The sequence below is a fragment of the Akebia trifoliata genome, chromosome 8, assembly GCF_017979445.1.
Source record: "Akebia trifoliata isolate Shusen 1 chromosome 8, ASM1797944v1, whole genome shotgun sequence".
In the NCBI taxonomy this organism is placed as follows: Eukaryota; Viridiplantae; Streptophyta; class Magnoliopsida; order Ranunculales; family Lardizabalaceae; genus Akebia; species Akebia trifoliata.
The window spans coordinates 18,117,154-18,130,500 of NC_141382.1; the positions used below are offsets into that span (position 1 = coordinate 18,117,154).

A 13,347-nucleotide genomic window follows, 5' to 3' on the forward strand; every position below is an offset into this window, starting at 1 on the left:
TTCAAGAGTAAAGAAGTTTGATAAACCCACCTGTGAGACACGCCAAAGTGTAATTACTATGCCAAATTTGAACATATTCAAGTGAAGTGTTGGGACTTAATAGCTCGCCTTAAATCATTTCAGCCTAAAGCCATTCTTCTTTTACTCATCATACTTCTAATATTGACAGGCCAGATGAACTCTGAGTTCTGAAACACCTTCTCCAACAATACATACACCATTCTTTGAGGAAGATATTACTTGCTTGAGGGTAGTATTAGATGGTTCCACAGTTCACCTCTTCCTTTGCACACATAGGTAGTCCTGTCACTGCTCGTCATATTTTCACATCTCATTCCAACTCTTGGATTCTTGATTCAGGAGTTTCGGATAACATGGCAAATATGTTGTTTTTCTTTCAATCATATAGCCCATGTTCAGGAAAGAAAAAAGTCTACTTAGCTGATGGTTCCTTGTCATTCCTAGTTGGTAAATGAATCATCATAGTCCCTCATAGCTTTTATTTGTCCAATGTTTTACATGTTCCTAATCTCATTACTAATTTTGTGTCTGTTAATAGTATTACAAAAAAACTGAATTACAGTATTATTGTTTTTTCTTCTCATTGTGTCTTTCAAGATTTGGCTATGAAGAGGTGATTGGCAGTGATCGTGAGTATACCTTCTCAACGACCCAACATCTTAGCACATTTCGCATGCTCATGCTCTTAGAGTAATAGTACTAGGGTAGTCAATAAAGCTCGAATAATGCGGTGGCATATTCGTTTAGTTCATGTTTCTTTTCAGTATTTACAACGTCTATTTCCTTCTTTCAGTCCATGACATTGCCAGAATTACAATGTGAAGCTTGTCAATTATTACAACTAAAAGAACAATCAGATCCTTATTTAAAATGCTATACAACTAGGATGCCTATATACAATCTTCTATATCAAGAAAGTCAACTGAAAGCATAGTTGGATAAAATCGTGTGGTTCTCCAACATGGCCTGACAACTTTGGCAATCTTTGTTCCAATTACTAGCTTGATTCTTAAAATAACATCAACATCTGAGAGAGTGGAAAGTAGTAAAACAATCAGTATCTTATAGAAATTCCTCGACCAGTCATGCCTTTAAAATATTTATTAAAACATGCATATACCAATTTTTGAAGTAATTTGATTAAAACAATTATATGTTTTATTGTAATTTTGATGAATTGACCTTTATCCCTTTGATTCCCACGATCTTCCATTTGTTTATAAAAAATTACAAGAGTTACACCTTCTTTAAGTTCATGTTTGGCACGAAATCAAACCTTAATCGATCACCTAGATTAATTTAAATATATCATTAACTAATAAATATTATTTATTAATGGAGAAAATTAATATGAAAAATTCATTAGGGGAAAATATACTAAAAACCAAAGATCTAGTGGAGTAATTGATAAATCTAAGAATAAAATGAGAAAAAGGTGAGTAAAAGCTATTTTTAGGGAGTAGAGAGAAATTAAAGTACAACTTTGATGGGGGTAGGAGAGAAGAACACTACAACTAGCAAGTAAAACTATTACTTTTAAGGCTAGTTATGTCTTTTTGCCTCTTATAGAAAGAAAAACCTTAATTTCCAATATATAAAACACGAAACACTCATTTATTATTTTTAAGAGGAAAAATACTAAAATGCTCAAACCCAAACCCTAAACAATGCATTTGGGATTTTTGATTGGACATAGCGATGGAGGACTTGGGGAAGACTTGGTGGCCTCAAACTAGTCTAACATTTATCGCTCTACTTGGGACTTCCCTATTTATAAGGGATGGAGCCATGATTGTTTTCTTCATCATTGATCAACTGATCTTCAATTATCTTTCTCTTTTCATTCGATATTCCTATCGAGAAGGTGGGTTTGTTAAAATTTATGTTCTATTGGCTCATTTTTCTATTGTATCATGTGAGTAAGAATTTCAATTTATATGTGTTTTTCATTATTATTTATTATTAAGTAAATTCAAGATAAAGATTTAGGACACCCTTTTTCTATGTAAATTCAAGATTTCTAACTTATTTTGATCCGCTCTTTATTTCTTCAGTTTCCTGAGAAGTTTTATGAAGTCTTCTTTTTTAATGGGTTCATCTAATTTTCATCAATAAGACTTCCATTGCTTTATGGTTAACATTGATCTTTTCCAAAATAAATGTTGATTCATTGAGAATCCATCACTTGAATTTTCATTTACTCGGATTCTCTCTCCAGCATCTAGTACGGTCCCTACTTAGTAATTTAAATATAATTAGTAGTTACAATAAGATTTCTTGAGATATATATTATACAACAGGATCTAGTTGTATTTGATTAAGATTCTTAAAGATTCAAGGATGTGAATATTTTATTTTGAAATCATATCTTTTAAAGTAGGGTATAAGGGTTTGGGGATATAGGTTGAAAGAAAGGATCAGAAGAACATGTGTTTGGGAGAAATCCTTAAGAGACAAATAGTATCAATGTCATCATCAAAGCCTCATCCTATAAATTAGGGTTTAGTTGTACAATTGATTTTCCTCCATGTACTTTTGTTTATAGCAGTGTTTTCGCTCAAAATGAGGATATTAGTATATGTTCTCACTATCTAAATATTACTATTAAACATATGTTTGACTTTTTAGATAGTTCCTTCTGATAAATTTCTTTAATTTATAACCAAAAAAAAAAAAAAAAAAAAAAGAATATTTGTACTCTGACTTAGAAATTAGTTTTGTGGACTAATTAGTCTTCATGAATAACTAAAATAGGATTGCACAAAATGAAAAGTTTCTATGGACATATCTGAGTTGGGTTTTTGACTTAATTAATAGTCAAATATTATTGTTTTTATGATATTAAATGATGTGATGTGATTTTTTTTTCTGTCATTTGTCTTTGTTTTGATGCAGGAATATTTTTTTTTGATCAGTTATGAAGAACATTACACTATAATGATCTACTCCCTCAATAAAACTTTCAGTGAGGTGAATAAATTTTTCTTTGCTATTTGTTATACTATTTATATTAAATTTTCTACGTGTAGTTATATTTTTGTCCATTAATCACTTTAGCATTACATTTTTGTATTCATACATCAATATATAGTTGTTTGGATTGATAAGAAAGCAAGTACTACTACAATTCAAATTTTTTATTGAGCCATTAGTATTATGTTATTTCTTTTATCATGGGTACAAAATGCTTTCTGAATTCTATGGCTTGCTCTAGGACTTGCTCAGTCCCAAAGAATGCCTTGTCTTTAAATCTTACGTTAATGTCTATCCTCTCACTAACCTGTTGAAGAAAGACAATGCATGGTCCTGATCGGACCGATGCCAAGAGACATTTGAAGACCTCAAGAATGCCGTGATGGAAGATTCTCTACTTATTTTCTCCCCACTGATTAAGAAGATATATAAAATAATAACCCATTTTTGAAGAAAGGTATTGGGGAAAGAAATTAGGTTCTTAGAGAGAGATTGAAGGTGAGGGTATTTCAATCTTTTTTGGTAGTCTCTAAAATAGAAGACTCTGGTCTAAGTGTGCCTGTTATTAGTTTGAGAACACTAGGGAGCATCCGAATCGTGTCCAAAATTTAGAAAGGTTTGTCATCAATTTCAGAACATGAAGGGGAAATGATGAATAAAGAGCTAGAGAGATATGAGGAGTAGAGGGCTAAGAGGAAGCTTGAGGATGCTAAGATGGAGATATAGATATGGAGGATTTGGGTTTTATAGATAAACACATTATGCGACATGTGAAAGTCCCTCCTCTCTCTTTCTCTCTCTCTCTCTCTTCTCTATATATATATATATATATATATATAAATATTTATGATTGCTAGATTGCTTTCTGTGTCTGATCTCTCAAACTTATCTCTTGATCTCTCAACATTAGAAACGATGGAGGGAAGAAGAAGCCATTAACCTTAACATTGAATTCACTTTTGAAATTTCTCTGTTGTTTAATAAATCTTTGAATAGATTTAAACTTTTTTTTAATTTAAAGGCTATTGTACATGATGTATCTTGGGGATCTTAGCTAAAAAGAAAGAAAAATAAAAATGTTCTTGTAGAGATCTATAGAGTTTTGAAGGGATATGTACAAGAGATCCAAGCTGAATAGATCTATAGAGATAAGATATATTGTACATGATCTGTAGAGGTAAGATATACATGGTAACTTCCTAATACTCCTCAAGTTGGAAGGTGAATATTATGAACACCCAACTGGCGAGTGAGTCAACTCATAGAAATGGGAACCACCAAGTGGTTTGGTGAAGATGTCAGCAGGCTAGAGTACAGAAGAAATGTGAGTAATTTGAATGAGGCTGTTTTGAAGCTTCTCAAGAATGATATGACAATCGATCTTAATGTGTTTGGTACGTTCGTGGAAGACTAGATTAGCCGAGATGTGTAATGCAGCCTTGTTATCACAAAATAAGGAGACCAATTTGGGGTGATAAATACCAAAATCATGTAAAAGGTAGAGTAACCATGTGACTTCACAGCAATGGGCGATATTCCAAGCATGACGAGACAAAGCCAGTGTCTTCTAAAATTTTATGGGCATACTTGCGTTGAGACAAATAAATACCACTCTTGGAATGAGCCATTTCTATAGTCCCAAAAAATATTTGAGATGGCTAAGATCCTTCAATTTTAAATAATTATGAAGAAAGGTTTTGAGGGTAGTAATGGTGGAAAGATCATTGTTTTTGAAAATGATGTCATCCACACAAACAAGTACAACAGTGAATGTAGAACCAACAGATTGAATGGAAAGGGAGTGGTCAACCTTGGATTGAAGAAAACCAGCATCAAGCAAAGTAGGTGAAAATTTGGTAAACCATTGGTGAGAAGCATGCTTTAACTCATACAATGATTTCTTCAATTTACATACACGAATCTTCCCTTTCAAGTAAAATTAGGAGAAAGTTGCATATAAACTTCCTCTTTTAAGTCTCCAAGCAGAACATCATTGTTAACATCTAATTGATGTCACTACAAAAAAAATTGCGTGATAGGAACAAATATGTAAAACGGCATTAAGCCATTTCTATTTAAAAACGGCATTAAACCGTTTTATCTTTCAAGTCCGTTTTAATAGTAATTTTAAATTCCAAATTCCCGTCCCATTCTTTGGAAACGAACTAAACTTGGTCTCTCTCTCTCTCCCTCTCCCTCTATCTCATATCCCTCGATCGACTTCTCTGTCTCTGTCTCTTTCGATCGAACCCTCGATCTCTCTCTCACAGTCAATTTCTTCTAATTTTCTACGAGACCTAAATTTAGGGGCTTCGAAAGGTTTCTAGGGTTTTGATTTCAGAAGGCGGTAACCTCGATTTGCTATTTGAAGATCAATCTTATCTTTTTTTTTGCAGAACTAAGAGAACATTATCAAAAATAATCTTTCTTATAGAGATATTTAGGGTTTTATTGAACCAATATTTCTTCATGGTGAGTAGTTCTTCCAGCAAAAGATTCGGTTGATTTTTTGGCTGACATTTGTGAGCTTTTCATGAGAATTGTCTTTAGATCTTAGTGGAATGTTTTATTTCTATTGGATATCTGCTTTGATTACTTGATTTTGTGAATAAATTTCCTTTTCTTCTTTATTGAGATGAGAGATATATTGTGGTGATGTGGATCTATCTGATTGAGTAGTAGAGATTGTGATTTTTGTCATCCACAGAGCCTGTTTTAATTTTTGGTTATTTTCTTTTTCTCTAATAATTTCTACAAATTGTAATCTATCAAAAAATAATTTCTTCAATATGACTCTATTGGATGTGATTGGATCGCCCTTTTCATGCAGTCGAGCTCTTAAAAAAATCTCTTTTTTTTTTTTTTTAATTCTGCAATAGAGAAATGTAGAACTGCTGACTAAGAGAAGGAAACAAAACATAAGCTTTTGCAACCATGAACGGCAAATGGTTGGTTCCACCATTGCGCACACATGAATCTGTTTATCATTCATGACATGTACTGTTATTAGGCTTTGACAATTGCCCTACATTGTTTATTTTGAAATTTATTTTATGTGATTGTAATCTAATCCATGTTTTTATTAGAATCAGGGTGAATTAGGTTCAAGCAGGCAAGGTCACTTTTTGCTGACATCTACCCCTCATTTCCCCGAGAGACCTGACCAACCAGAATGTCAGTATTACATGAAGACTGGAAGCTGCAAATTTGAACCCCATTGCAAGTACAATCACCCTAAAGCGAGGGTCGCTACTTCGACTACGAAAATGATCTCTACGTATTGCAACAACCCGGAAATGATCTTAACTGAGATGCAACGATTAGTGTACTGTGGAATTTTCTCTTGCTGACCAGTGTTTATGTTTATTAATGCGTTTGTTAGCTAGTTTCTGGACTTGCTTTGGGTTGTTTTTGAATTTTTTTGTATACTTTTTTTTTTTTGCAGAGAGGGGCCGAACATAAATTACTCAAATGCGGATTATGCTAGTCCATTGAAAGGAAGTAGCATGTGGTAATATGCAAAATCCATCTGATATGTGTTAGATACTTGAATAGGATCTGTTTGGTCTAATAAAAATGGAGAGAATGCATAATGAATACTTAGGTTACAAAGTTTGCATGTTCGATGTATATGGTGACTTACGTGTTGAACATGTGCTTAGGGATCAAGAACAACCATTTGACGAGCCTCGCCTACAAGCCTAGTTCAGATCTTGATTTTTGCAGTTATTAGTAGATTTTCGTTTCTCCCCACTTTCTTCGACACGCAAAAGATGTCACAAATAATCCAAAAAATAGTTTTGTGTCAGATAATAGGAATCATCTAATTGGATTAATTTATGATCAGAGAGATTCCCATGGTGGGGGCCTCCTGCATTTGTGGGCACATATGGCATTATATTGGACTAGTATCTCTATAGTTGCAATGATCATCAGTTCATGGGAAATTACTAATAAACCACATTTCCTTTTTTACAATCCATAAACATTAAAATAGGATATTATTACTAACATTATAGCTAGTCGTTATTAAAATTTTAATAATTATTAATTTCGGAGAAATGGTAAACCTTGCAACATTAATGTTGGTTCTGCCACAACGTGAAAAAGCCTATATTTGCCTGCTTAAGGCCATTGAAATTTTCATTATCAATTTTGTTTTTAGACGGACCGAAGCCATCAAATTAGTGGAGGATGGGAGAAATTTGATGCTTCTTTTTATAATGATTTTTTTGGTCATTTAATTAACTTAGAACTCATTAATGGATTCATATGAAAGCACAGGAGAAGAGTTCCATAGGTGAATATCTCCATTTAGACCTTTACATACCTTGGAAGTGGTAGTCATTGACATCATACCTTGGAAGTGGTAGTCATTGACATCATACAAAATTCTTTCATCAGAGGAGCCTTTTTCTAACTATGCAGATACTTATCCAGATCCTTGCTCGGTCCATGGGATTGGGATAGAGGAGCTTTTTTATGACTGTCAAATACTTCCTAAAAGATAGTTGTGAATACTTAACCCTTGCCTAAATGGTTTAATTTCTACATTGTTAGATTTCTTTCTTCTTATGTATTGTAAAAAGCAAATAACATCCCCATTTATCGATGCACTCCAAAAATTCTTTCCATGCATGCCTTTTCCATGACCGGCCTTCTAGATTTATCATTCTGCTCAATTATTATTAAGTAATCAGTATTGAGGCTTACTTACGTTGGTATGTACATTGCAGTATTGGTGCTCGAAAGGTGAAAGCTGCCTGTGTTGAATTCAATCAGGCTTGTCAGAACAATAACTATGAGCAGTAAGAAGAAAGCTTCAAACATACATTTACCTTTAATATTGTTTCCTCATATGTCTTCTCATTTACGCTCCCCATCTGATCTTTTAGTTTCATTTCACAAACTACCATTATTAAAATTTTCTTGTATGATATTTCATGAGCACTTCTATCGTTTCTCACGAATCTCCCAGTCTTAGATTCGTTGTTTCTCATGAATCTCGCTGTCTTTCCTTTGTTCAAGACTCTTTTCTAAGGGATCATTGTCATTTTCTTCAGTTTTCAAGTCACACATCTTAATAAACACTTAGCTTAGTACAACTAGTTCACTATTAATATCAAGTTTTTTGCATTGAATTGCAGTGTAAGTGTGTTTGGGGTCTCTGTCGAGTCTATGCAATGTTCCTATGATTACAAGGGAAACAGTGTGCCAACAATTCTCCTTATGATGCAAAAGTGCTTGTATTCTAAACGAGGCCTTTAAGTATGTTTCTTTCTTCTGATAAGCTCGTCAGATCCTTATATTGTCCACTTAGAATTTTAGACTTTGGCATCAACATATAGTCTTTTTGAATCTGTAAATACATCCTCTAGTTTTCAGATCCTAATAATCTGTTTTTATTCTATGCTGAAATTTGTGTCTAAATTGATTATTGCCTTCAATGGAAGCCCAGTTGCTTGACTGGGCAATAAATCTGATTGCAGATGTCATTGAGCACGAACACCACAACAAGATGAATGCAAAGAATATTGTGATGGTTTTTGCACCTAATATTACTCAGGTTACTGAATATCTAATGTACACACACACACACACACACACACACACACACACATATATATATATATAATATCTAATGTACACACACACACACACACACACACACACACACACACACACACACACATATATATATATATATATATGTGTGTGTGTGTGTGTGTGTGTGTGTGTGTGTAATGCAATAAATAAGAAAACAATCAATATTTACATGGTTTGTTATGTTTATGTTCCCAGATAAGAGATAAGAGAGTGTTCCTTGCTTGGAAGGGCTTCTAGTTTTCATTAGACAGGGTTTGTGGCAGTTCCTTCTATATATAGTTAGTAACCTCATCTGTTCGTAATTTTTTTTTTTTATTGTCTATTGAATTACACCCTACATCGTAGAATATTTGACTTGTGATTTCGGCTCGATGGATAGGGAAGCGGGTATTTTGGCTCAAGCAATCATGTCCATCAAAGAGCAAGATCCAACTAGTCATGAAAAGGTAATTTTAGTTTCAATGCAACTGCTACCATATGTATGTATTTTTTCCCTGTTAATGCTATGCTTGTAGTGTTCATGTTTTTTTTATAGATGGAACCCAATGTAAAAGAACAAACAAAATATGAAATGGGTTGTGCTGCCTTAATTATGTTTTGTCACATAGACCATTTTCTTCCTAGACGTTTTGGTGTTGTGTGAACTATGAATGATCTCAAGGGATGCCAATAAAAAAGAGTTAGCGAAAGCATGGTTCTTTTAACAATGTTTCTTCTGTCATTGCATTGTGGTGTATTTAGTTGCTACTTAGGGGATTTTCTTTTTTTTTTTGTTTATTATTTTTTTACCTCCAATTCTTAAGATCTATCAAATGTAGGCCATGTTGTGAATTAGTAAACTTTTTTATCAATAGGTCAAAAGACCTGGTGGTTAACAACATAATTTCTTCATTATGATTGAGTTGGTGAGATGGTCTAATCATATTTTTTGACATTACTAGTTTTCTCATTTTTCTCTGTACTTGGCTACTTTATTTGTACACCTAGTAGGTAGTAATAAGGGTAGATTACCATTTCATGCGCTGAATATGGCAAATTTCCCCACAAAGCTCTCTAAAAGATTGACTATATTATTGTATTGTTTTGCAATGGCTGCACCTTCACTGATCATATCATGGAACAAAATTGTGAAGAGGATCATAGCATGAAACATTGAATATTATTGTAAATGCTCTGCACAGTTGAATATTTATGCAAAAGTCAACTGTGAAGAAACCATTTTTGGCTTGAATCTGCTAAATAGAATAATGGCATTTGTGAGTTGAGCACCCATTTACCTACTTAGAATTAGTTTGATTAAATTTTGGGAAGAAAAATACCGCGAAGTGGATTTGGTTCACCTTGTTCACAATAACTTTGTCCACCATATTTTGGGAGAAACAGATACAGATTTGAACATGATTTGCTATATTACTATGTTGATCAGGATCTAGAAAGTCGTTTCTAGAGCCCTAATTACATAGAATTTATCAGTAAATCATACACTAAACCTTATAATTGTATATAATTCATTGTTAGTCCATAATAATTCTTGTTTTCAATTTAATTATGTATTTCGAAACTAATTACTATTATTTACATGTAACAGAAATTATTTGCGAAGTTTCAAAGCAAATCGGGAAAATCCAAAATTACCACTATGATCCAAGATCCAAAACAAGACCGTGGACCAAAACTCAAGTCAATTGACCAAACTTTTACTGCGACGCCATGGTCAACGACGGTAGCGCTGTCAATGAATAAAGTCAAGCCTCAAAATTCGTACTAAAGCTTGGTGGCTGGAAGACGTTTGTATTGAAGTAGGACTTTGGTATTTTTGTAATCACGAAATGTTTCTAAAATCCTAATTACTCAAGAAATCCTAATTTGGTCTCTCTATAAATAGGGGACCAAACTAAAGGGTATACGATCTCCAATCTCCCCCAAAGGGATCTCTCATCTCCTTGGAGATCAACTTATCTCTTTTATATTCTTTTAGTTTTAGGTTTTTATTTTCTTTCTTAGTTTTATGAAACTTTTAAGGAGGTTCTACTGGTTTCAAATCAAGACGCAATAAAGATATTTTCTTTTTCTCTTCTCTACTTCTTCTTTCCATGTTTTCTTTATTTTATTTGTACTTTATTGTTCTTACGATGACTGTTGGCTAAATCTCCATTAGATCTGTTGAGGAAGCCTGAGCAAGACTTGTTAGTGTTTTATTATTCTCGTAATGACTTAATACTTTTATTATAATAGCGTAGATATTTATTATTATATTGAATATTAAATGTTTTCAAAGTTTTGATGGTCTCTTTCTTTCATAAGTTCAAGAAAAATCATGCTCTACAGAGAATAGTTAATGTTTACCTAATAATCTTGGCCTAAATTATTGCATACTTTTGATCTTGTTTATATTTTAACTACTTAATTTTCTAATTGAAAGCGCCCTCGATCCGCGGGGCGCGGATCCGCTTTTGACCCTTGAGGTTTGGGAGTCGCCACCTAGTTGTTAAGGTCTAGGAACCAAACTGACTCTAAAAAAGGCAAACTAATCTACAAAAGAGAAAAAGAGTCCGGGGATCACGTTACGGGGTTGGAAGGTGTTAGGCACCAACCTCGCCCGGCCAAAGCCGGTCTCTACTAACTTTCCAAGTAAATCACATTGCTAAAAACCTAGATAGAAATAAAAATAATAAAAAAAATTGATACCTTTCCGATAGCAAGGATTTTGCTCCCTCAGATCTGACAAAAAGAGCTCCTTGTACTGTACTCCATTGCTTCGTTCTGTTTCCAGATTTGACTTCGGATCTCCTAGATCAAGGTATCTCCTTGTTTTTGAATCTGAACTCTTCAAGTTTGTTGCGGATTTGGGAGTGTTTTTGGAGGAATTTTAGGTATTTTCTAGACTAAAATTGAAGGAGGGATGTTAGGTAAGGAGTTGGGGCTCTAAAACTAGGGTTTATGGGGGGCTAGGGCAGCTTCTAGACCTACTTCTCCTAGGGTTTATGATTTGATACGAAAATAGGGTGTGAGCACCTCTATTTATAGATGTTTTTTTTAGGGTTGATTTGGATAGAGTTAGTGTTTAATTAGAGATCTTTTAATTAGAGTTGTGTTTTAGTTAAAATTGTTTTAGGTAGAATTGTGTTTTAATTAGAATTGTTTTAGGTAGAATTGTTTTTAAGTTAGAACTCTATTAGATAGAGTTATTATTTAATTAGAATTCTATTATGACTTTTGGTCTTATTTGATTGACTTTTAATGTTTTGACTTTAGTCTTAATTGATTGACTTTTAATATCTTGACTTCAGTCTTGCTTAATTGACTTTAATTTTGACTTCAGTCTCACTTAATTGACTTTACTACCTTGACTTCAGTCTTGCTTGATTTACTTTTAATTTTTGGAGAACCCCCTTCCATTATTTCTTTAATTCTTTGGACCCCCAAATGGAGGGTCCTTAAAGAAATATCTCACGAACCCTCAACAATTTTGCCTGAGAGTCCGATTAATCGATTTTTTAGGTTCAAAATTTTAAATTAATTTCATTAATGTTTCACTTTAATTACTTAATGTTTTATTTATTAATTTCGAATTTTTTAATTATGAAAATTGTGAAATTACCGTTTTGCCCCCGGAGAGGACTTTTCACGTTTTAAGTCGATTTTTAATGTTCTAGGATGTTTTAGAATCGATTTTTCATAAGGAATTCAATGGAAATATTATTTTGTGTTATTTATGAAATTTTTTGTGTGAAATGGTCGTGAACTTTATGAGGGGCATTTTCGTAATTTTGTCGAATTCTGTGAAAATTGGTGAAATGATTTATTTGGTTTCGATTTGTTGTTTTATGTGTTTGAATGAGTTTTCCTAAGCGTAACGTAGGCTCTAGGGTTTTTTTGAGGTTAGGGGTATTTTGGTAATTTGATAGTTTTTAGTGATTTTTATCGTGAAGCTTCTTTTTGGTTTGAAAAATGATGATTTCTATGTTTCTGGAGTCGTATTTTCCTAGCGTAGCGTGGTTTCTAAGGTTTTATTAGTTTGAGATACCTCATCCGGATTTCTGAAACACATCTAGTAACAAAATAAAGCAATGGAATACACATCCATCATTGGGAATCATTGCGATCGGGTTGACGAGTTGATTAATCAGGCGGATGCAAAAATGGGGTGTCTACACTAATCAACAAACATTAGATTTTTTTAGTAGATCGAGATAAATAGAGAATCAGAAATCATTGATAAAGCTTGTGAAGGTGGACCCAATTGATCTACACCTCTTTCTCGTATTCTTAAGTTTTTATTTTAATAATTTATTTTAGATAAATCATCTCTTGCAAATTATTTTTAAATCGCTTGTTAAAATTGAATTGGATTGGAAGTAAAAATACTTTGAATTAACATTGTCTCTATGGTTCGACCCTTACTTGTCAAGGTTTTCTTTTATTCTTTATTTTATCATCATTTACAGTTCGAACATATGTGATGGAAGTTTATTTCTAGAAATTGTACCTTATCGACTATCTTCCTTTTGTTTTTCTCTTTGGAGAATAGTAGAAACATATTTGTTATGCACATTTTAAGATCGAAACATAGTTGTTTTATTGGAGATCTTGTTTATTGTACTAAGATGACTTGGTGTGGTCTTCTTTGATGTGTTTGATTGGGTTAAATCTCTTATTTTGGATATTGTCTGTTGTCATTTAACATGGAAGTGGTAGGCATATAGGGACATCATATGCAAAATTAACGATAATTATTTACTCTGA

General features: G+C 33.1%; 1 protein-coding gene across 16 annotated transcripts; it reads left to right on the forward strand.

Annotated features, from left to right (window-relative positions):
• The first annotated feature begins 1,667 nt into the window (after positions 1–1,667).
• On the forward strand, positions 1,668–10,678 carry LOC147396331 (zinc finger CCCH domain-containing protein 34-like). Of its 16 annotated transcripts, none has more exons than XM_086452064.1 (9): positions 1,670–1,885; positions 2,917–2,991; positions 6,081–6,319; positions 6,440–6,505; positions 7,731–7,802; positions 8,142–8,262; positions 8,453–8,560; positions 8,797–9,047; positions 10,190–10,678. In XM_086452064.1, exons 2-6 carry the CDS (start codon positions 2,959–2,961, stop codon positions 8,260–8,262), a joined length of 531 nt encoding a protein of 176 aa, XP_086308190.1. In that variant the 5' UTR covers positions 1,670–1,885; positions 2,917–2,958; the 3' UTR covers positions 8,453–8,560; positions 8,797–9,047; positions 10,190–10,678. The 16 variants fall into 16 exon arrangements, with proteins under 16 accessions (XP_086308198.1, XP_086308199.1, XP_086308200.1 ...); XM_086452059.1 differs by having other exon boundaries at positions 1,671–1,885; positions 8,142–8,560; positions 8,797–8,879; positions 8,981–9,047; XM_086452060.1 differs by having other exon boundaries at positions 1,671–1,885; positions 8,142–8,560; positions 8,797–8,853; positions 8,947–9,047.
• The last annotated feature ends 2,669 nt before the right edge of the window (positions 10,679–13,347 follow it).